Raw genomic sequence first — 23,819 nt, 5'->3', positions numbered from 1 at the left:
TTCCATGTGCCAGGGAACTACACAAGGTCGTGAATTCTAGGAGGCATGTGATTCATTGGGCACCATCTTTGGAGACTGGGTACCATACCCTGTGCAACTTTTATCGTCCACTGTGTATATTAGTATAATCCCGATGAAAGATTCTAATTAGCTCTGCTCTGGGTCATCTGCCTACCCCTTGAGCAGGCACTGGGCCAGGATATGAAGTGTGATGGGAACTTCTCTGGGTATCCAGGGGTTCAGGGCACCCTGATTACCGGGGTCTCATGGAATGGGGGATGTGCAAGTGTCCAAAGGAGCTGGGGGTTTTGAGTAGCTAAAATCAGCGTATGGCCACCACAGTGAGCTTTGGGATTTACCTGTACCTTGTCTCTTCTGATTCCTTATCTGCAAGATGGGGAAAATACATATGTAATAAGGCTGTGCAGGGATTGAATGAATTAGTGCACAGACCAGGCTTATGTTGCCTGACACGTAAGAGATAATAAATGTTAACCCAATAACTGTGGCCATCAACCTCAACATATATTTAATATGTTGTGTGTCTTTAATTTTAAAATGTACTTGGGTACTTTTCTTTTTTCCATATTTGTTTGAATAAACTCCCACCTTATCTTCTTGAATATTTAAATTTTTAAGTAGGGAGTGGGAGGGGAGGGGAAATTATGAGACAGACGAATTTATTAAGCCATCTACAGGCACCTTCATCAGTCTGGAGTCTGCCCTCTGGTTATTTTATTTTTTAATTTTTAATTTTTATTCTTTAAAAAGATTTATTTATTTATTTATTTAATTTATTTATAGTACAAGCAGGGGGAGGTGCAGAGAATCTCAAGCAAACTCCCTGCTGAGCATGGAGCCCGACACGGGGCTCGATCCCATGACCCTGAGATCATGACCTGAGCCGAAATCCAGAGTCCAGATGCTTAATCAGCTGAGCCACCCCGGACACCCCTCCCCTCTGGTTACTTTAAAGTAGTGGGTCTTCTAAACTCCTTCAGTAATCAGGGGACTTAGGCTTAGTGAAATGTAGATTTTTCTAATAGAATTCTCTTGCAAGGAATTGTTTTGTATTTTTGAAGAGGCTTTCTGGGGAGTAAGGCCGAGAGGCTGTGATTGAAAAAGGGTGATTACATTAGTAGGGTTGTTTGTTTTCTTTTTTCCCCTCTTTTTTTTTTTTTTTTAAAGATTTTATTTATTCATTTGACAGAGAGAGCGAGAGAGCACAAGCAGGGGGAGCAGTAGAGGGAGAGGGAGAAGCAGGCTTCCCGCCAAGTAGGGAGCCTGATGCAGGGCTCGATCCCAGGACCCTGGGATCATGACCTGACCTGAAGGCAGATGCTTACCCATCTGAGCCACCCATGCGCCCCTCCCGCTTTTGAGTTTCTGTTTTGGAATGTAATGGGAAAAATGGCCAACAGCTGCTGCTGCATAAGTTTCTTGAATCTTGTCATAGAGGTGGAGATTTTCTTTTGGGACTGTTGGAGGAAATGAGACGGAGGTATAGCTCTGAAGAGGTGCCCCAACTTTGGGCCAAAGGAGGGCCGGGAGCAGGAAACCCGGATCTGGGAACCAGGGAAAAGATTTTTGTTTCTTAATTACTGTTCTATTCCCAGTGCTTAAAACAGTGTCTGGCACATGGTAGATGTTCAGTAAATATTGGTCGAATGACTATATTGCTAAGCAAACCAAGTGGGAAAACCTTAAGCATTGTATTATAGAATTTGTGTAAAAAAATAAACATATTATGCATGCAAAGTGTTGATAATTGTTGAAATTGGACTGCTCTTGGTGATTTGACATTAGCTGCAATCCTATGCTCTTTCAGCTATGTTTACTGTAGGCAAAAGCTTCTGTATGTTCACAACTGTAGTACTTATAGGTGAATATATAACTTTAAGAATTTTTTCTTCCTAATCGTAAACAGAATACAAAGTTAAATATAAAAGGTCAAAATGAGAGAATATCCCTCAAAATCTCCTCTGTCTGAGATATCCACTGTTACCAGTTTGGTGCATAATATTGCAATTTTTTCGGTCCTTATAAAATATTTATTATAGAAATTTTCAAGCATGTCTCAAGGTAAAGAGAATAGCATAGTGAACTCCTGTGTACCAGTCAACACGCTCTAGCAATCAATCAACCCTTTCCATGTATGTTCTAACATCACTCTTGTTTCATTTTACACAAAACGGATCATATGTCTGTAATATTTTGCTACTAGCTTTGCTCACTTAGCAATATATTTACTCAACAAATATTTATGGAGCATTTGTTTTCTGCCAGGTTCTGTTTTGGGTACTGGGTTTATAGTGTGATCAAAACAGAAAAAAATCCCTGCCCTTAAAGAATGTATATTCTCGTGGAGATTGAGCTACTTCATGTGCCTAATATTCTTTTATGTGGGTGGACTTTAGGTTGGTTCCACTTTCCTGTTGATGGACCTTTAGGTCATTTCTTTTTTCTTTCTTTCTTTTTTTAAAGAGTTTAGTTATTTGAGAGAGAGAGCGAGCATGAGTCAGGGGCAGAGGCAGAGGAAGAGGGAGAGGAAGAGGGAGAGGGACAAGCAGACTCCATGCTGAGCCCGACGTGGGGCTCGATCCCAGGACCCTGGGATTATGACCCAAGCTGAAGGCAGACACTTAACTGACTGAGCCACCCAGGCGCCCCTGGACCTTTAGGTTCATTTCTGGTTATTTTTCTTTTACAAGCAGTGCTCGTGATGAGCATCTTGCTGTGTTTTGTTTTCCAGCACATCTGCTAATGTTTCTGTGAAGGACAAATTCCTAGAAATTGAAATGTTGAATTGACTGAGTTTCAGGAGAGGAAGGGATATACTCAGCTGTGTTGGCTTTTGCCCTTGGGTCCAAATGTTTATCTGACAAGGCCGTGCTTTGACTGCATTTTCATTACAGTGCTTTGGATCTTCGTTTCCACCTCAATATTCAGTCCTTAAATGCTGTAATTAACAGTGTGCAGGGCTGAAGTGGGATGTGGTTTTGGAGTCATAGAAGCTGCTGGTATGGAGGGAAGTTGTGAGGGTCTTTTTTTTTTTTTTTTTCAATCATCATACTCTTGAGTTTAGTATCTGACCTGTTCCCCTCAATAATCCAAAGCGTTTGGAAAAAGACATAGACATTTGGAATTATTCCTCATAATCCTGAGTATTCTTGTGGTTTTGCCTGTAGCAGTTTGTCTACTCACGTGATTGAAATGCCTGGTGGTTACCAGCCACGGATCCAGAGTTAAGTTGGACAAATGCTATAAGCAACCTGGGGACACAAGGCCCAGCAGAGAATCGAGAGAGGTTGGCTTTGTGGGCAAGCAATAATAAAACCAGGTTCAACCCAGAAAGTTGCAAGCCAGCATATTTGGGGAATTATAATTCAAACCTCAAATACCTGGTCTGAAAGAAACTTGGAAAAAGAGCAGGGAAGAAAGACGGGACTTGGCACAGGGATGTCAGGGCAAAAGGAAAATATTGTGCAGCTTTCAGCTTTGCTTCTGCATGGAATTCTCCATGAAGGCGCTTTAGATTGATTTTTTACAGTGATCATGGTGAATTTATTCGGATCTACCCAGCACTCTTGCCTGATTCCCCCAGGGACCAAAGGGAGGTATTTTCAGGTTGACTGGCTGAAGAGAAAGGTGTGGTCTGTGGCTGGGAAGGTACCCAGTGCAGTGGGGTTCATCATGTGTGCCTTTGATCCAAGTGAATTCAACTCCACTCGTGCCACAAAGAAAGGGGGTGGGTAGCAATTAAAACTGCATTGACTAATTTATCAATATGCTGCCCAACAACTATAGGTATGAAATGATTTTCCCCTTCATTGGACTCATTTCCTCTCATTGTGTGAATAACTTGCCAAGCTGAGTGTAACTCTAGAATGTAGCCTCCTGGCTTTATCTGGTGCCCAACCATGGACATGGCAACCCACTCTAGTGCCCGGAGGACTTTAGTGTCCGTGTGGGAATTCAGGAGTCTCTTGGTCTTCATCACGGCACCTTTCTGAGGGATTCTCCAGGATAATTTTGATTATGTGTTCCTCTTGTCTTCCTTTGGAGTGTAACCCCTGTTTCTCTATATGGAGTTTCTCTATCATGTGAAGAATTGAATTTTTCAGTCAGATACAGCTGTTCTGCTCCATTCTTTCAGATCCTTAGAGTCGTTGCATATCCAGTGATGTCCCAGCTTGGTGTTCTTAGAGCATCAATAAATATATGGTAGATTTCAAATCTGCCATCCATTTAATCCATACTTCATACATGGAGGATCTCTACCTGTGATGGACTGAATGTTCATGTCCCCTGCAGATTCAAATGTTGAGGCTCTAATTTCCAATATGGTGGTATTTGAAGGTGGAGACTTTGGGAAGTAATTAGATTTAGATGAAGTCACGAAGGAAGGTGGGGCCTCCATGATGGAACTATTGTCCTTCGAAGAAGAAGAGAGACCAGGGTTCCCTCTCTCTCCATCCTGTGAGGATATAGTGAGAGGGTAGCTTTCTATAAACGAGGAAGCGGGTTCCCACCGGGAACTCGATCTGCCAGCACCCTGATCTTGGACTTCCCAGCCTCCGGAACTGTAGGAAATAAATGCCTGTTGTTTAAGCCACCTCATCTGAGGTATTTTGTGGTAACAGCCTGAGCGGACTAAGATACTGACTGAGAGACTGCACTTGAAAAAGGAGTAAGACTATATGCTAAGAAAAAGATAGTTGTAAACCCTTCCAGGGGTGTGACCTGCCAACTCTGCAGAGCAAATGCCAGGACGTCATTTTTTTTTGTTTGTTGGTTGGTTTTATTTTTTGTTTTTTGGTAGCACTGCTATATATTAAGGGAAAGAAGGTAGTTCTGACAGCATCCAGGAGATGAAATAGTGGGATAAAACCTGGGTTAGTGAGATAAAACTGCAGAATGCACTTAGGATGGAATGATCTGGAAGTCCGCTCCAGAGTGGATTGAGATGGGAATCGTGTTGCTTATGTCACATCATAAGCCAGTCTAAATGCTTATAAACATGTTTGACCAAACACTGCCCTGCAGCCCTTCAGAGAGGAGGAAGAGAAGCATGATTTGTGTTCTCCTCCTATTTTCTGAGTCTACAGGATTCAAATTATAGCTACCATGGAAACTGCTTTGGAATTTCTGGAGCCCTTAATTTTAACTTAACATATAAAAACACTTTTGTGCTGATTTTATAATTATTCATGACGGATGAGAAAGTGACTAAATGTCTTTTGACAGGGAGGGAACACATAGGAACACTTTTTCCTTTCTTTCTTCTTCTTTTTTTTTTTTTTGCTTTCATAAAGATGCATGTATTTGAAATGCTTTCCTTACCTGGGAGCAACTCTTCCATCTCTTGCAGATTCTGACACCATCGCTGAGTTACAGGAGCTCCAGCCTTCAGCCAAGGACTTTGAAGTCCGAAGTCTTGTGGGTTGTGGTCACTTTGCCGAAGTGCAGGTGGTAAGGGAGCGAGCAACCGGGGACATCTATGCCATGAAAGTCATGAAGAAGAAGACCTTGTTGGCCCAAGAGCAGGTAGGAGCATTTTAACACCACGGCCTTTCCCCTTTCTGTGCCAGAATGTTCACTGCAGAGGTGATGATCTGTGGAATTGACATCTGGGATCACACAAGTTTTCCTTGGTGACTCTCTGGTTAATGACGGTTGCAGAAAGCTCTCTCACGTTCTCAGCTTTTCTTCTTGAACTGATATTGACTCATTTTGAAAGCCTCACAAGCTCTCCTTGATTTCTTTATCACGTTTCTCTGGTTGTATTTTGTTCAGAATCAACATGGCCTTTTAACTAACGAATTTAAGATGACCTTTCCTGACCATTGGCTGGGGGATTTCGAGATACGCATATTGTGGGGTTAGACAACATTCGCTTTGGGGCACATTTTCTTTCTTTGTGCTGTGGGCATATGTATTTGATTTTTAAACAGGCCTTTGAAGAAATGAAATACAATTACTCTGTGGCTAGGGTGTTGCTTGTTTAAGAGCAGGTAAGAACTTCCCTTTTTGGTTGTGGTATTTTTCTTTCTTTAAACAAGCCTGCTGCTCCAGACATATTGATTCATTTGCCGAGTTTCTAGAGAGACGGTCATCAGCCTTGGTGTTCAGAGCAATTTATTAGTTACAGACGTCTGAGTGCACATCATGTGTCCGATAATGTACCCAGCTCCGTGGGAAGCCTGCAGAAGGAATTGAAGCTCCATGGCTGTTAGTTACAGGTTTTAAAAACAACTTTGGAAAGTGGAGGAAAAATGCAAATGTGTAAAGCAGGCGCCTAGCAGCTAAAGCATCGCAGAAGGGAGAGCAGTGAGCAAATTCGCCAACTATGGAGTGAGGAGAGATGTGGGTGAGCCAGGGACAGTCAGGGGAGGTTCACACCACTGACAGGGAACGTAGGTTCTGGGCAGAGAGGCGTGACGGCAGGTGGAAGTGTGTGTGTGTGTGTGTGTGTGTGTGTGAGATGTTCCGGAGGATTGAGTACTAGAATGCTATACAGATGTGTGTGTGTGTGTGTGTGTGTTTTCGTCGTAGTGGTTTAGAACAGAGGGAATGGGGAGAAATGAGACATTTGGTTGGGGACAGGGTCATCGGGAAATTGGAAGAACCTTTTTTTTATTGTGGCAAAATATACATAGCATAACATTTACTGTTTTAATCCTTTTTTTTTTTTTTAAAGATTTTATTTATTTATTTGAGAGAGAATGAGATAGAGAGAGAGCATGAGAGGGGGGAGGGTCAGAGGGAGAAGCAGACTCCCTGCTGAGCAAGGAGCCCAATGCGGGACTCGATCCTGGGACTCCAGGATCATGACCTGAGCCGAAGGCAGTCGCTTAACCAACTGAGCCACCCAGGCGCCCCTGTTTTAATCCTTCTTAAGGTACAATGCACTGGTCTTAATTGCATTTACAATGTTGTGTGCAACCATAACCGCTTTCTGTTTCTGGAACTTTCTAATCACCCCACATAGAAACTCTGTACCTATGACATGGTAACTGCCCATCCCCCAAGAACTGTTTTTCGGAAATGCAGTTCACTCTGTGAGGCGGTTGGGGATCGTTTGCACTTTTGGAAGGAGGAGGTTGGGATCAGAGTTTGAGGACTTAGTGACTTTGTGCGGCCTCCAGTCAAAGGAGCAGTGGAGGGCAGGAGGCTGCTTGTCAGAGTCCAAGAATGACGTAGCCTGTGTTTCGCAGTGAAATCGGAACAACTTCACCGAAAGGAGAAATGACAGGACGTTGCAAATCATTTGGAAGGGAAGACTGGAAGATGCTCACTCAAGCTTCCAGTACCTAAGCCACCACCTATCATCAGGACACACTTCCCGAGCACCTGTTCTGCGTGGTGTGCTTCTAGGTCTTTGAGAAGAGGCATTAAATGTAGCCCTGACCTTGCAGTGTTTGTTTTATATGGGAAGTAGTGCATGTAAAAAGAAAACAATCTAATATACTGTACTGCAGGCAAGCAATAGAGATGTTCGAATAGATGTGCCTTCCTTGAGGTGAAGGACTCTCAATGACCCTGTGTGAGGTATGGGCTGGGGGTTTTTATTTTTTCGTTTCCTTTTATTTTTTTTAAATTTATTTTTAGTTTTATTTTTTTTGAAATAAAGTGCGGGGTTTGCACTTACAACCCTGAGAACAAGACCTGAGCTGAGATAGAGAGGCAGAGGATTAACCAACTGAGCCACCCAGGTGCTCTGCGTGGGCTGGGGGGTTTTTAAAATCAGACACACACAGGAGCTAATGAAAGCTACCCAACCATTCCTTAAGAGAGTGAATATGAAGAAAAGTAGAATCTTTAATTGAGCCATGGCAAGGCTTTGGAATTTAAGGGCATGAGAAGAGAAAAACCAGCACAGGGAGTGAGTGAAAGGAAATGCCAGAGAAGGAGACAGGAGGGGCACATCCTATCCTGTAAGCAAGACCGGTCACCAGGAGAGGCCAGCACAGCTGCCCAGGGCTTGGTGAGAACCAGAAGAGTCCTCAGAGCCCACTTATTTTAACAGAAGCTTCAGGGCTCAAACAAAGAGTCCACAGTGAGCAAGTAAAGATGTAGGTTCTTCAGTTTGGCCAACCTTCACTGCACACCTTTTATGTGCCGGGAAAGGAGAAGGACCTCAGATCATTAGCAGGAGATTACGGCAGTTGGGTTGTGGTTCCCCAGCAACACCTAGATTGGTGTTTGATTGAATAGCTGGGTGCTGTAGCCTAGCCAAGTTGACATGGAAAACTAGCACAGAGTATGAACAACTTTTTTCTTCCTGAGCCATTTGAAAATCTGTTGCCAACCCAATGCCCCATTACGTCCGAAGACTTCAGTGTGCATTTCCTACAATAAGGACGCTGTCCCATGAACCACAATACAACCATCAAAATCAGGAGAGAAACAGTGCTCCATTACCACTGTCTAGTCTTCAGACCCCATTCATGTTCCACTGGTTGTTTCATGTTCCTCTAGAACAAAAGTGTCCAGCTCAGGATCCCACATAGCATTTAATTGTCCTGTCTTTTTTGTCTTTTTCATTCTGAACCAGCTTCTCAATATTCCCTGGACTCTCATGATCTTGGCGATTCTGAAGATTAGAGACCACTTACTTTGTAAAATATAGATATGTCCAATGTTGCTCAAGTTCAGGTGCTAGATCTTTGGCAGGAATATCACAGACAAGATGCCCTGTTCTCGTTGCATCCCAACAGGTGACTTTGTTTCAGTTTGTCGCGTTCACGTCAACGTTCACTTAGGTATCTGCCATGCTTCACTGTGGGGTCAGCCCTGTCTGTTTCGTCATTACATTAGTGTTCTGTAGGGAAGTGTTTTCGAACTAGAAGCACCTGTTCCTCACAAAACTTTCAATTTATTAACTTATAGCTGTGTGGATTTGCATTTTCCTGTTTAAGTCAATGAGTTCAAGCCATTATTGTCATTATGTATTTTTATACTCAAACTGTCCTCTAAGTTGGGCCACGAGACTCTCTTCAGGTTGATTTTTGCGTCTTTTGACACATCCCCTTCTTTGGGTTGTCTTTTGCTTTCTGGCACAACAAGATGTTCAGGCTCTTGCCTGCCCCACCCTTGCATCAGTTATTTCTCAAAGATGAGCAATAACTTTCAGTGTAAGAGGGTATTTAGAAGCCAAGATCTGGGCACTAGATGCCCTTATTGCTATTGGGGTATCACAGCTTCCAGACCCCTTTCAGTGGACAGAGCCAGGGAATACACCTACCTCTGTACACACATTTACATCGATATTTATTTCTCTGTCTCTGTATATTGAAAAACCATGTGTTCACACCAGTACCTCCAAGTCCAATCCAACTTCACTGAGTTTATTCTAGTGTTCACCCTTTCTGTATTTGTAGCTCTCTTCTCTTCCCTTAATATTCTAGCTTACTTTATGCATCTGTATGCATCCAGTCTCCTGTCTTTGCTGCCACTCCTCCCCTTGGTGGGCTCAGATGCCCTTTTCCAGGCCATCCCTGCATGTGGATGCCTTCCTCACCCTATGTGGGCCCTTGATACCCGATATTGGACTGCCCTTACACATGGTCGCTGCCCTCCTCACACTGCTTGGGCCTGGCACCCTGTTCTGGGCCACCGTGGCCCTCTCTTCCTACCACCTGTCATGGATGCTTACCTTGTTCTGCACCACGTAATGGCTTTAGGACTGAATTGTTCAGGGAGAGGAGGTGAAGAAGAAGAGAAAGAGAAATATACGTAGATTTAAAAGAAGTGAGTTGACTTTAAGGGGAGGGGTTCAGCCAATAATTGGACAAATAAGATACAAATCTGGCAAAAATGTTGAGCAAAGTAGGCAAATGAATGAAATTTGTCAAGTGCTGGGCTAAGGGATGGTTTTTCTTTTTTTAAACTAGAGACATTAGTTTGGCTTACAGAGAGAGGATAGGGCATTCTCCCCACCCTACCCCAATGCTGTTATAATTGTCTAAAGAGTTTCTTTTCCCCCTAGGTTTCATTTTTTGAGGAAGAACGGAACATATTATCTCGGAGCACAAGCCCTTGGATCCCCCAGTTACAGTACGCCTTTCAGGACAAAAATAGCCTTTATCTGGTGAGTCTTTCCATCCATCTCTCTAGAATTAGTCCAGTGCTGACACTCAGATATCACAGATGTAGAACTGGATGTAGTTCTTGCCCGTACGGTCCATCAAATTGCTTTCCTCACTTTGAGGTATCTTCCTATTCTCCTGTCCTAAAGATTAAGGGCTAGTCCATTTAGAGACAGCCCCATCTATTGTTGGGTATTGTAGCCATGGCTTAAAGGGCAATAATGAGAAGTCATTTATTTGGGAATAGTCTGATATGACCTTTAGTAGCCTAGAATCTTGCTTTAATTTTTTTTTTTGAGTCATAATCGACATACAACATTATATTAGTTTCAGGTGTACAACCTAATGATTCAGTATTTGTCTATGCTGCAAAATGATCACCACTAAATCTAGTGAATGTCATTAAATTTTTTAATTTTTAAAAATTGAGATAATGCATTGTGATTTTAAGAAAATGCAAGCACTGCAGAGTGGTATGAAATAGAAGGGAAGGTTCTCTACTTTTCTTTCTTTCTTTCTTTCAAGATTTTATTTATTTATTTGTCAGAGAGAGAGAGCACAAGCAGGGGGAGTGTCAGGCAGAGGGAGAAGCAGGTTCCCTGCTGAGCAAGGAGCCCAATGCGGGACTCGATCCCAGGACCCTGGGATCATGACCTGAGCCGAAGGCAGACGCTTAACCAACTGAGCCACCCAGGCGCCCCTACCTTTCTTTCTAATCCTTTTCCTTAGGAAAACGTATTAATGGTTATGTATGTTCTTCCTGACCCTAATGGAAAAAATATTTCTATGTCTGTATTTATAACACATGTATATAGTTTGTTTTTACAAAATTGGTGTATATTGCTTTCTACTCTGCTCCTCAGCTTGCTTTTTGCCTTTCAGCAATTTACCCCTGACATCTTTCCATGTCAGCACGTACACATACAGATCTGCCTCATTCTTTTGTTTTGTTTTCTATTAAAATTAGTCAATATTTTATTACCTCCAACATTTATTTATTTTTTAAAGATTTTATTTATTTATTTGAGAGAGAATGAGAGAGAGTGCATGGGGGGGGAGGGTCAGAGGGAGAAGCAGACTCCCCGCTGAGCAGGGAGCCCGACGCAGGACTCGATCCTGGGACTCCAGGATCCTGACCTGAGCTGAAGGCAGTCACCCAACCAACTGAGCCACCCAGGCGCCCCCTCCGACATTTATTTTTGCCTTTGCCCATGGCAGTGTGTGGCACATGAAGGCACATCACACCTTGTTTTGTTTATTCTGTGCTTTGGTATCATTAAACATTTGAGTGTTAGGGGCACCTGGGTGGCTCAGTCGTTAAGTGTCTGCCTTCAGCTCAGGTCATGATCCCAGGGTCCTGGGATCGAGTCCTGCATTGGGCTCCCTGTTCAGCGGGAAGCCTGCTTCTCCCTCTCCCACTCCTCCTGCTTATGTTCCCTCTCTCGCTGTGTCTCTCTGTCAAATAAATAAATAAAATATTAAAAAAACAACAACAACAAAAACATTTGAGTGTTAGATGTGATTCAGAGGATAGTTATAGAATTTTGCAATTAATTGTAAATGAATCTGGAAAGGGGAACTGCCTCCCTGCCACAGCTTTCTTTTTTTCTTTCTAATTTTTTATTTAAATTCAATTAATTAACATAACGTATTATTAGTTTCAGAGGTAGAATTCAGTGATTCATCAGTTGCATATAACACCCAGTGCTCATTACATCACGTGGCCTCCTTAATGTCCAGCACCCAGTTCCCCCACTCCCCACCGTCCTCCCCCAGATCTGCCTCATCCTTTTGAACAGTGCCATAGTATTTCTAATGTACATGTAGCATAACGTATACGAGGCTAAAATTCATTTTGGGGCCTTGTTTAGGTTCTTGGGGGTTTAGATTCCTAAAGGAAAAAAATGTATCCCAGAAACAATTTTTGTTCCTGATTCAGCCCTTCAAACACGACCATCCTATTACCTTGAATGGAGAGAAACTTTTATAGAGCCTCACATAGAGAAGGTAAGAGAGGGATGGACTCCTATTTATTTTGAACATCCATAGGGTAGTTTGGGGGACTTTATTGCCTTTATTCCTGACCTATAATAAACAGTTTATTTGCGTTGGTTTCATATTAGTTGAGAACGCAGTGCTGGTAGAGAAGACCCCTGACCCCCCCGACTCCCGCCGCCCACAGCACTACCCAGCCTTCTGAGCGAAGGTGTTTTCATACAGATGTGTTGGGAGACTGGCCTTGCACTAACCACATGCTTCTTTTTTTTTTATTTTATTTTATTTATTTATTTATTTATTTATTTAAAAGATTTTATTTATTTATTTGAGACAGAATGAGAGAGAGAGAGCGCTCATGAGAGGGGGGAGGGTCAGAGGGAGAAGCAGACTCCCCGCCGAGCAGGGAGCCTGATGCGGGACTCGATCCCGGGACTCCAGGATCATGACCTGAGCCGAAGGCAGTCGCTTAACCGACTGAGCCACCCAGGCGCCCTAACCACATGCTTCTTGAGGACCAACACTATGCCTGTTGTTTAGGGCCTGAAACTTCCTTTCCTTGAATATGTCTTTGGAACTTTCTTTCCTTGAGACATGGGGCATGGATCCCTGACCTTCATAACTGACCTTGGTATGTTTTAGGCTCACTGACATTCTAGGATATTTCTTGCATACACAACATTTGCCTTGTGCTCTCTGTATCTTCTAGAGCCCCTCGTGTTTGGGTGTATTAACAGACTTCTTCATTAGCTCTCAGAAAAGAAAATCCCTTGAAACAGCAGGGATTTATTTGTTTGTTATTATTGTTTTGGATGTTTTAACTTCAGCTCTGCAAGCAGTCCTTTTTGTGTTCAAGGCAACACAGAACACAGGCGGTCCTGGAACTAGCAAGGGCCCCGATTTGTGGCAAAAGTTGAGAGTCCCCAGTTTTCTGGTTTGCCTCGCATCGTTCTGTAAGCTTGTATTTCTCTTCATCTGGATGGAAGACCCAGACAAAGTGCATCTTCAAGAGGGTAATACTTCGTCATTTCAAAAATGTTAATCTCTTTGGGGCCACCATTTTTTATCCCTGCTAATTGGCTTTGTCCCAGTGGTGGAACCTCCCTTTCTTTGTAATCGTGGAATTCACCCCTGTGGACTTGCTCTTGGATACAGCCTTGCTGGAATACCTCAGGGATTGGGAATGTCAGCCTCTCCTCTGCTAAGACATCTCCCAGGGGCAGGGGGCTTTCTTTTTGGGGCCTTTTGGCTGGGGGGGGGGGGCTTCCATCTGGATTTCGCCACTAGCATCAGCATTCTGGGCTTAATGACTGTCTTCTCAGGTTTTCCAGCCACCATCTTACAAGATGGGAATGATCTCGTTGCCTCAACACATTGATACCTGGCTGCAACGACTTTTTTTTTTTTTTTTTTTTTTAAGATTTTATTTGACAGAGGGAACACGAGCAGAAGGAGAGGGAGAGGGGGAAGCAGGCTTCCCTCGGAGCAGGGAGCCCGATGGCGGGGCTCGATCCCAGGACTCTGGGGTCATGACCCGAGCCAGAGGCAGATGCCCAACGACTGAGCCATCCAGGTGCCCCTGCAACGACATTTTTACACCCTTCTTTAGTAGCTCAGTTGGGTATCGCTGATGGGATCTTGTAATTATTTCCTTCTCTGCATTCTCTTCTCAAGTGCATTGGTAATTCGGAGTAAAATGCTTGCTAAGGGCACAGTTTTCTTACAAATATCCAAACTCAGCATAGAAGCTAAGATAGATCCACCATCCCTTATCTGCAATTCTGAAACACCCAGAGCTCCGAATACCTCAAGTTCTTTTGTTACTTATTTGACAGCAAAACCTGATGTGAACTCTAGCAAAACCTGACCCAAATCTCGTCTTCATTCCCTTTAGTGTGACTTTTCATACATTTTGCCTCAAAATTGTGAATGCATTTGGGTACAGGGAGATATCCCAAAACCCTACGCTAGGGTGTCACATAATATAAAATAAAGTATACACACCATTTTACTTTTCTAAAATCTCGACATTTTTAAGTCTGGAAATACATTCTGTACAAGAAGAGCGTAGATCTGTATTGGCATCTGAAGTTCCAGAATTCCATTGTACCTATTGACCATTTACAAATCACCAAACCTTTGAAGTTCAGGGAAGCATACAGATCATCCTAAGCTCCCTGGCAGTTAACCGTTCATTTGTAATGCAAATGCAGTGTAATTGAAGAGACATTTAAAAATCAATGAGTAAAAGAAGTAGCCCGGTGATGGGTATTAAGGAGGGCAGTACTGCATGGAGCACTGGGTGTTACACGAAAACAATAGATCGTGGATCACCACATCAAAAACCAATGATGTATTGTATGGTGAGTAACATAACATAATAAAATTAAAAAAAAAAAAAGTAGGATTGGTGCCCTGTATATTTCTCAAAGCTACCTTTTCTCTCCATTCTTGCTTCTACTGGGTGAGTTCTGGCCGCCACCTTCTTCTGCCTGCGTTACTGCAGTAACCTCCTAAGTGTTCTTCCTGCCATCTGTCTTGCCCTTCCCCCAGGTCTTCTACACACTGCAGCCAAGTCATCCCACTGTTAAAACCCTTTAAGACTCCCTGCTGCCCTCTGGATGAAGTCCAGACTCTTCCATGTGGTTTACAAGGCCTTTTCCCATATATCTCTAGACTTGTTGCTTACCTTTTCTCTCCTTTCACTTTAATTAATTAATTAATTAACTTGTATTTTAAGAGAGTGCAAGAGATGGGGGCGGGAGGAGGGACGGGGGGGAGGAAGAGAGAATCTTTTTTTTTTTTAAAGATTTATTTATTTTAGAGGTGGGGGAGGGGCAGAGGGAGGAGAGGCGAGAGAGAATCTCAAGCAGACTCCCCGCTGAGCACAGAGCCCATCGTGGGGCTTGATCCCACAACCCTGGGCTCATGACCTGAGCTGAAATCAAGAGTTGGATGCCTAACTGACTGAGCCACCCAGGCACCCCAAGGAAGAGAGAATCTTAAGCAGGCGCTATGCTCAGTGTGGAGCCTGATGTTGGGGTTCATCCCATGACCCTGAGATCACGATGTAAGCCGAAACCAAGAGCCAGACATTTAACCAACTGAGCCACCTAGGCACCCCTCACCTTGCACTTTATACTCATCTTGACCTTCTTTTTGTTCTTTGAACTGGCGTCTGACCTTTCTCTGTGCCATTTCCTCTTTCCCTATTTCTCTGGCTAACTCCTATTTCTCCTTCTGGCCGTGGACCAGATGTCACTTCTTCCAGAAGCTCTTCCTGGCCCCTTTACTTCTGGGAGGGATGCCCTTCTGGCTGTGGACTCATAGCACCCTGTTCCTCCTCTTCAGGAGTGGGTGTTGGGCTCCCCCACCAGGCTACTCCATCCCTGAAGGGAGGGATTATGTCTCGCTTGCTTCCAGTAAGGCTTCTCCAAGTATATGCTTAAGAAGCATTTACTGGAAGAACGTATGATTTATTTCATAGAAATTGATTTACATACAGATTAACTTATTGTGTTATGGAAATCACACATTAGGAGTGTAAATTTTATTCTCTAAAGTATGTAATTCAGGTTAGATCCAGTGGGATTTTCAAAATTTGGAGCAGAGTGCAAGGAAATTGAACTTGGATCCTTTTGAAATTTGATGGTTAAAAATTTCCTATTTGTCATTACATACCAATGAATGTGGCTTGCCATTTTCTGGTATACAGAAAATTGTAATGAAGCCCATTGTATTGTTAATGTCTGGTTCTATATAACAAGGCTAGTTCTGTATTCTGGCAGGCAGCCCATGGAAACAGCGCTTTGTTGATCTGGTTCATGATGAAATCTGTTCAGTTCCATATAACAGATGCCTTCACCAGTGTCCTTCCAGGAAGGAGCTGATCTTTACAAAGAAAGCATTGTTTTGCAACTCACTATATGTAGTCTTGTTGTATCTGAATGCTTTGTGAGATTCTTAAAGGTTGCTGGCTTTGTACTGATGTTTTTCGTACTGGGGGTCTTTCGGGCTGCTCTTGCTCTGCGCCTATAACTGACCCATGAATCTTCTTTCCTTACAGTGACCTCACATTAACCTCCCTCTGTTCATTCCAAACTTTTCTTCCCCAGTTACATATAGGATGTATTAGTTAAGGTATAGGCTAAGCTACTGTAACAAAAAGATACCAAAGTACAGTCCAGGCTGATGGAGCAGCTCTGTTGTATGTTGATAATTCAGAGACCCAGGTTCCTTCTATCTTGTGGCTCCTCATCCCTTAGGATGTTGTCCCCCTGACATGGTGGGAGTTGGGCATTTGATGTTCTTGTTTCCCCTGGCTGGCAGGAGAAAGGGGTGGAGAGCAGAACAAGAAAACTCCTTTTACGTAGCACGATATGGAAGTGGGACACATCATTTCCTCTCCTATTTTGTTGACCAGAACTTCATCACATGACCTCACATCAGTACCGTCTAGCTGCATGGCCAATATCCAGCTAAGGGAAGAATGGATTTGGGGGGCAAGTTATAGTCTGTTTTGAGGGTAATAAAAGATAGATCTGGGTTTTGAAGCCAGGCCCCCTCGATCCACCTCCAATATTCTTACCCATTACGTTACACTGTTGCATCCCAAAGCACTGCCAGTCTGACCCTGGCCCTGAGGTCCTACTTGGGATTAGTTCTTTATATTTCCTGTCTCGCTTATATTTCCTGTCTCGCTTATATTTCCTGTCTCGCTTTCCACCGAAGGTTGTGCAATCACATGGGGAGTATTTCCTTCCGGTGTAGGCACAGTTTGGAGGTTAGCGGTTTCTGGGCAGTGACCTGTATAAACACCAGCCCATGCTGTGACTGGGAGTCTGGAGAGAGTTAATAAATAGAACTTCATTGTTTATTTTAGTGAAATGTGGCAGCTTATGATAGTTTTGACAGCGAGACATGTGCTGTTTTGATCTCTCGGATAAGATTATCCAGTTTTCAGGCATGTCTCAAAACTTACCAGCATGTTCGCATGTTGCCGCTTGGGAAGCTGGGGTTTGGAAGCTGGCTGCCCGTCGGAAAGAAGCTGTTACTAGAATAGAGGTTCTCGTTTTATTACTCTTCCTTGGTTGGTCTCTCTGGAGTCATTGGCCTTTTCAGTTTCAACATTCTCATTGGCAAAATGAGATATTAATACCTCTTATTGACCCCACTTCAGTTGCTGAGTGTGTTATTGCCCTGGGGGGTCCTTTGTGCCTTCAAAACAGTTGTTTTGTGTCTTGCTCTTTTGAGGCATATTTCAAGTGAATGCGTTTGGAGTTTTAAGAGTCAAAATTTCGTTCCATTTTCCCAGTTTGCCTGGTTCCACTGTCACAGTTTCTGGTTTAGTAGGTCTAGGATGGGGCCCAAGAATTTGCAACCAGATCCCAGATGCTGCTGCCGGTCTGGGGCCCCCACTTTGAAAACCTTGGTCCTGTGGCTATAGCTAGCTACAGTTCCTTTCTGGGTACTGCTTCTTCCTTTCGTTCCTTCAGCAGTAGTGAAAAACCTGAGATCCTGTTCCTTGCACTTGGCTCTTTCAGGTGGAGGAGTGGTACCTACTCCCCTGTTGTTAACTGGCCCTGGGATTCTTCACCAGTGCGGGGTGCTTCATTAACCATGTCCTCAGTTACCTAGTTTGAGTGTGCTATCTGTGTCTTGCCAAGGCTCTGGATGATTTGGTGCTCAATGAGGATCTTTTGAATAGATGGGTGAGTCAGGCTGGGATTCGTATTTTCTGAAATAAAGGGTCTTCTCTCTTTTTCTCTTGGTGACCTTGCCCTTCAAGAGGAATAACTTAAGGTCTCTGCCAGGGACCACTCTGCTTCCAGGATCTCTTCCTTCCTCCCCGATGCCAAAGATCGGGAACACTGCACAGGGCAGATAACAAGGCCAATAACATCATTACATTCCCGTGGTACTTTCAGGCATGCTGATTGTAGTGCAAGCATTTCAAGGGCGAGCTGCTAGAGGGGTGGCCAGCACAGCTAATGACGCCCTGTGCGAACTGGAACAGAGTACAAGAACGATTAGATACTCACCTCCTCCCCGCATATGGATACGTGTGCATGCGAGCATACATAGATGTGCACGTGCATGCACGTGCATGTGGGTACACACACACACACACACACACACATGTCCTTGGTTTCGAAGGCAACACAATTGATGGGCACTGCCATCCCTGTTCTTGGGGTGTAGATGCGAACACCAGCAGAGAAGCCGCTGCTCCTTCCAAACTGAACACATGTAAGATTTGCCCTTTAATTAGCATCTGCAGCTGTGCCATTAACAGGGTTTGTCTCTATTGGCCTGAATGTCTTTGCTTTAAAAGAGCAAGTCCGTTATAGCTCCAAGCCAGGCTTGTCTGTCAGCTGCTGTGCTTTCTCTGCCATCTGCAGGGTGATCGCATTGTTTAGGACTGTTTCACTGTAGGGCTCTTTCCTCCTCCTGGCTCCCCGGCCTTTGATTACCATGCCTTGGTGATTGCCGTTCGGGTGACCTGCAGCTGGTCGTTGTGGGCAGGGACCTCGCACGTCCTTCCGCACAGGATGGTTGCCTCCGTGCTGATGGACTGGTTCCTTTCCGGCCCTTTGTTGCCGGTAATCCTGGCGTGGTAGGCAGATGACTGTCCTGTCCAGGTAGTCACTGAAAAAAAAAAAAAACGGCAAACAGCAGGAGGGTTGGCTGTATTCAGGGCACCTCTGCTGTAGAAACTTTTCATCTGGCCGACGCAGGAAGCCTCTTTGTCTCTGCACCTTCATCTGCGGTGGGTCTCAGGACTGTGCTGGCCGCATGAGATCACCCAGGGAGCTCCCTAAAAATGTAGATCTCTGCACCTCACTCAGGGTCACTGGAATTTTTAAATAGCTCCCTGAATGGTTGGGAGGGGAGTGAGATGCACTTTACCCTTTCAGACTGCTTAATGTTTACTCTTGTTCATTCCACTAGAATTCCAGCCCCATGAAGGCAAGGGATTTTTTGTCTGTTACAGTCTCTGCTGTTTTTCTAGTATCTAGAACAGTGCCTGACACATAGTAGGCACTCAATTTTTTTTTTTTTTATGAATGTGTTTATTTTTTTAAAGATTTTATTTATTTATTTAACAGAGAGAGAGACAGCGTGAGAGGGAACACAAGCAGGGGGAGTGGGAGAGGGAGAAGCAGGCCTCCGGCCGAGCAGAGAGCCCCATGTGGGGCTCAATCCCAGGACCCCGGGATCATGACCCGAGCCGAAGGCAGTCACTTAATGAACTGAGCCACCCAGGAACCCCGAATGTGTTTATTTTAAAAAAGCAGCTCCTCAGGTGATTCTGATGGGCAGGCAGGTTTGAGAAGCCTTGCCCTGGAGGACTTACCAGGTTCATTAGGTGAGAAGCCACATTTTTGGGGGATCAGTACCTCACTGGGCGTCTCTGAGTAGTTAAAGTCTGGGATGGAGTCATGCTTTTGGACAAAAGCAGGTGCTGTGAATGGATTGTCTGGCATAGCCTGGGTAGTGACTTTGGCCTTAAATTGTTTATAGTGTTCTGCTGACCCTGGTGTTTAGTTCATAACAAGTCATCTGGTATGGAGACTTGAAGACTCTTAGTTTTTGACCTTTAATGATGCTTTTGGAACTTCTTGACTTGGTACCGTTTTTAAAAGTCCAGAAGAGTTTTCTGAAAGTGCCCGAGTCCTGTTCTTCACTGTACGTCTAAGCTCAATAGCAAGATGATCGATTCGGCTTGGGTTGGCCACACACAAGCCATATTCCCCCTGGGCTCCATTCATAACAGAATGAGTGATTCTACCACAGTAGGATGGTTTTGGGGAAGGGGTGACATCTCGGGACAGCCAAATTTGCTCAGTAAATTTCCAAATTAAGTTCTTGGATGGCGGGTGCTTGGAATTTTTAGTATGGTAATGTGGAATCGTGTTGATGGGTCAAGTCTGATTAGTTTCTTTGATAAGGACCCAGTCTATTTAGAGGTTTGTCATTTCGTGTCTATTTTGTCCCATGTTGTGGAGCCTGCTGCTTAGCAGCTGTTGTAATTTTTGTCGCTTGTCTTCTCAATCAACCCTGGTTTTGAATAAATGAAAAGTTGTTTGACTCAGAAAAGACTAATCTACTTTTGGCGGGGGTTTTTAGCTCAGGAAATTGGATCTTCTGAATAGGAGCAAAGAATACATATCTTTTGCCTTTTAAGAGATGGTTCTTCTTTTCTGAACTATTTTACTGGTCATTCCAAAATAGAATCTTCAGGAATAGTTGCAAAGTATTAAATAGTGGTCAGTTTGTGAGCTCTTAAAAGTTGCCAGCTGGTGCTATCTGTTTGATGTTGTCATCTTCAAACTTACAAGCCATTCTATTTCACACATCTTTAATAGAGCCAGGTTAGAACATTTATAACTGTGATGTGTCATCATAAATATGCATTGTTCTTATTTTAAGATGTTTCCGTTCTAAAAGCACAAGTACTTCTGTTGTTATCGGTGAATTATTTTTTTTTTTATATTTAAGACCTTTTTTAATGGCAATATATATTTAAAACAGATGTAAAAATTGGCATTCACCCACATATCCAGGGCCTGTGGAGAGCCAGGTTGGGATGAGTGGGTGAGCTTTAGGCAGCCAGGTGGCTCCTGTGGGCTCTTCTAGGGCTGGTACTGGTAGCTTTCAATCTGCTGTGAATTTGGGGGAAATAAAGTCTGCATTTTAGCTGCTACCCCTTCTAAGTTTTGTTCTTGTGGGTTCATAAATCTTTTTCCAGCGATTGCAGTGCAAATGGAACCTTACTCTTCCAATCGTCCAGTATCTGGTTGACTCTCCACTCCATGCAAGATGTCATGTGAATGGGGGAGATTCCCAGATGACACAGAGCCCTTGTGGAGGGCATGTGGGTCACTGGCTCCCCCAGGGGTCTCTGGTGTGGGGTTCACTTAGTGCCGGGCAGAATCTTTACTGGGCCAGCCTGCGGCCTCTGCAGATACGTGCAGATGCTTAATGTCTCACTTGACTAGAGCTTTCTTCTAATTCTGGACCGAAAGCAAACAGGAGTTTGGAGGAGGATGGAGAGAATTCACATCCCAAAATTGGCTTCTGGAATGCAGTAGTTGGAGAGATTTTGTATTTTTTTTTTTTTTTAAGATGTTTATTTGGATCTTGCCTCTTTCCAGAAAGGATTTGAGACAATTTAAAACAAAAGGCGTTTAGAGTGTGGCACACAAAATGGGAAATCAGAGCAAAGGACAGGAAGAGAACCGAGTAAGAGTTAACATGACTGCAAAGATGATCAAAATGTGTCCCAGGGGCGCCTGGGTGGCTCAGTTGGTTAAGCGACTGCCTCCGGCTCAGGTCATGATCCTGGAGTCCCGGGATCGAGTCCCGCATCGGGCTCCCTGCTCGGCGGGAAGCCTGCTTCTCCCTCTCCCACTTCCCCCTGCTTGTGTTCCCTCTCTCGCTGTGTCTTTCTCTGTCAAATAAATAAATAAAATCTTTAAAAAAAAAAAAGTGTCCCAGTTTCTCACAGCCAGAGAGGGAAGGATCCTGAGGCCAAGGATGGGAAAGGAAGGCGCTTGACCGGCAGTGGAGGACCTCCTTGGTTCCAGGCACAGTACTGCGAGGCAGTTGGTCTCACCCCATTTTACAGCGGGCGAAACTGAAGGGCCGAGAGCTGAAGTCACCAGGCTGCGGTTTGAAGCCCCTGGGCAACTCGGCCTCAGAGCTGCATGTTGGCTCAGAATATCACACTCACTTATCATCAGAAGGAGGAAGGATTTCAGGTCCTTGGAGTGGAAGACATGTTTTGCTAATCAAACATTTTACCTGAAGCTGTACTTTATATTCTTTTTTTTGTTTTTCTTAAGATTTTATTTATTTATTAGAGCAAGCACTGGGCGGTGGAGGTGGGGGGGCGCTGCGGGGATCAGAGGGAGAGGGACAAGCAGACCCCTCCGCTGAGCGCAGAGCCGGATGCCTGGGGCTCAATCTCACGACCCTGAGATCATGACCTGAGCTGAAATAAGAGTCAGACGCTCAACCGACTGAGCCACCCAGGTGCCCCTATATTCTTTTTCCAGATTTTGTTCCTATGTATGTATTAACAAATGTAATAATTTTTTTTTTTTAAATCGCAAAAAGGAGGTTGTATTTTGTCCTGTATAGGATGTCACTTTGTATTATCCTGGGCAGCTCTCCACAGCGGTATGAATAGATTGACTGTTCATTTTTAATATCTACATCTTCTCCCATTATTTAGATATATCATATTTCAACAGTTTCTTTTTTTTTTTTTTTAAAGATTTTATTTATTTATTTGAGACAGAGAGAATGAGAGAGAGAGAGCACATGAGAGGGGGGAGGGTCAGAGGGAGAAGCAGGCTCCCTGCCGAGCAGGGAGCCCGATGCGGGACTCGATCCAGGGACTCCAGGATCATGACCTGAGCCGAAGGCAGTCGCTTAACCAACTGAGCCACCCAGGCGCCCCTCAACAGTTTCTTAATGATGGATGTTTGGGGGATTTCCAGGCTTTTCCTCCCCTGTGTTACAAACAGTGCTACAGTGAATCTATGTATCTATCGATCTACAAACTACTATAAGTTCCTGTAAAATAAATTGTCAGAAATGGAATCATGAGGTTGGAGAGTGTATGTTCACATTTAAATTTTTAATAGAAATGGTCAGATGACTGTTGCAGGAAAAGACTGTATCATATTTATTGCACGCCTCCTCTAGTCTGCTGGGTGCTGAGAGAAATGCAAAAAGGATGCTGGAGGGTTTGTTGCCCTCTAGCAATTTCCATCTATACTGTGTACCTAATCCTAGGGAATGTCTGGGGTGTCGACTTGGGTGGGTGGGTGGGTGAGTGGGTGGATTTAATTCAACTTTTCAAGCTTGCCTTGCAAACATTGTGCGTGGTGTCTGGGACTAGTCTTTCATTATATTGATTCTCTTGGGTATCGGATGTAATTTCCTTAGGGCAGGGACCTCATCCTACGTGACTTACAATATGTCTCCCACATCTTAGTTGCTTTGGGGAGACATTGTAATTATAACGCGTCAGGTAGTCTTTGAGGCTCTAATTGAGATGTTCCTTTTTTTGGGGTGTATGAAGAATTAATAACTTTGGCATTCTATGCAGGTCATGGAATATCAGCCTGGAGGGGACTTGCTGTCACTTTTGAATAGATATGAGGACCAATTAGATGAAAATATGATTCAGTTTTACCTAGCCGAACTGATTTTGGCTGTTCACAGCATTCATCAGATGGGATATGTGCATCGGTAAGTGAGACTCTCTGGTAGTGTACTGAGAATTTATGTGTATCACCTAAGCATTCCCACAGTAGAGAGAATAGATTAATAATTTCAGCATCAAAATGATGCTCCATCAAAATTTTAACTAGTCCTAACTGCAACTGGCTGAAAGTATATTTTCCAGAGTGGCACACATTTCAGCTTTACCCATTCAACAGTGAAATAAATCTAGAATTATAGTGTTCTCACGTTTGCTAATAAGATCTGTGACCGTGGCTGATAAGACTGAGAACTCTCGCATGGGTTCCTTGAGTTATACGGTGGAAAAACCAAATTCGATTTGCAGAGGGAACCTGCATTACCACATAGGAGCAGAAGACCATGGAGTTGTACTTCTGACCTCGCCCATTAGTAATTTACAAAGGTGTTCCAGCAAATCCTCAGTTGAAAAGTGTCTCTTTACATCCTCACGCATGTGATGTTTTATGTACATCC

At 43.8% G+C, this 23,819-nt stretch overlaps 1 protein-coding gene across 1 annotated transcript in view; it reads left to right on the top strand.

Moving 5' to 3' along the window:
• CIT (citron rho-interacting serine/threonine kinase) overlaps window positions 1-23,819 on the top strand; it is a 162,954-nt gene that overhangs the window by 8,561 nt on the left and 130,574 nt on the right. The window contains exons 4-6 of the mRNA XM_035017121.1: window positions 5,372-5,547; window positions 9,992-10,093; window positions 23,209-23,351. Coding sequence (XP_034873012.1) covers window positions 5,372-5,547; window positions 9,992-10,093; window positions 23,209-23,351 — 421 coding nt within the window. The remainder of the gene's footprint in view (window positions 1-5,371; window positions 5,548-9,991; window positions 10,094-23,208; window positions 23,352-23,819) is intronic.

The sequence above is a fragment of the Mirounga leonina genome, unplaced genomic scaffold (assembly GCF_011800145.1).
Source record: "Mirounga leonina isolate KUSES-001 unplaced genomic scaffold, KU_Mleo_1.0 Mir_171, whole genome shotgun sequence".
NCBI lineage: Eukaryota > Metazoa > Chordata > Mammalia > Carnivora > Phocidae > Mirounga > Mirounga leonina.
This window is presented reverse-complemented; position numbering and strand designations above follow the sequence as displayed.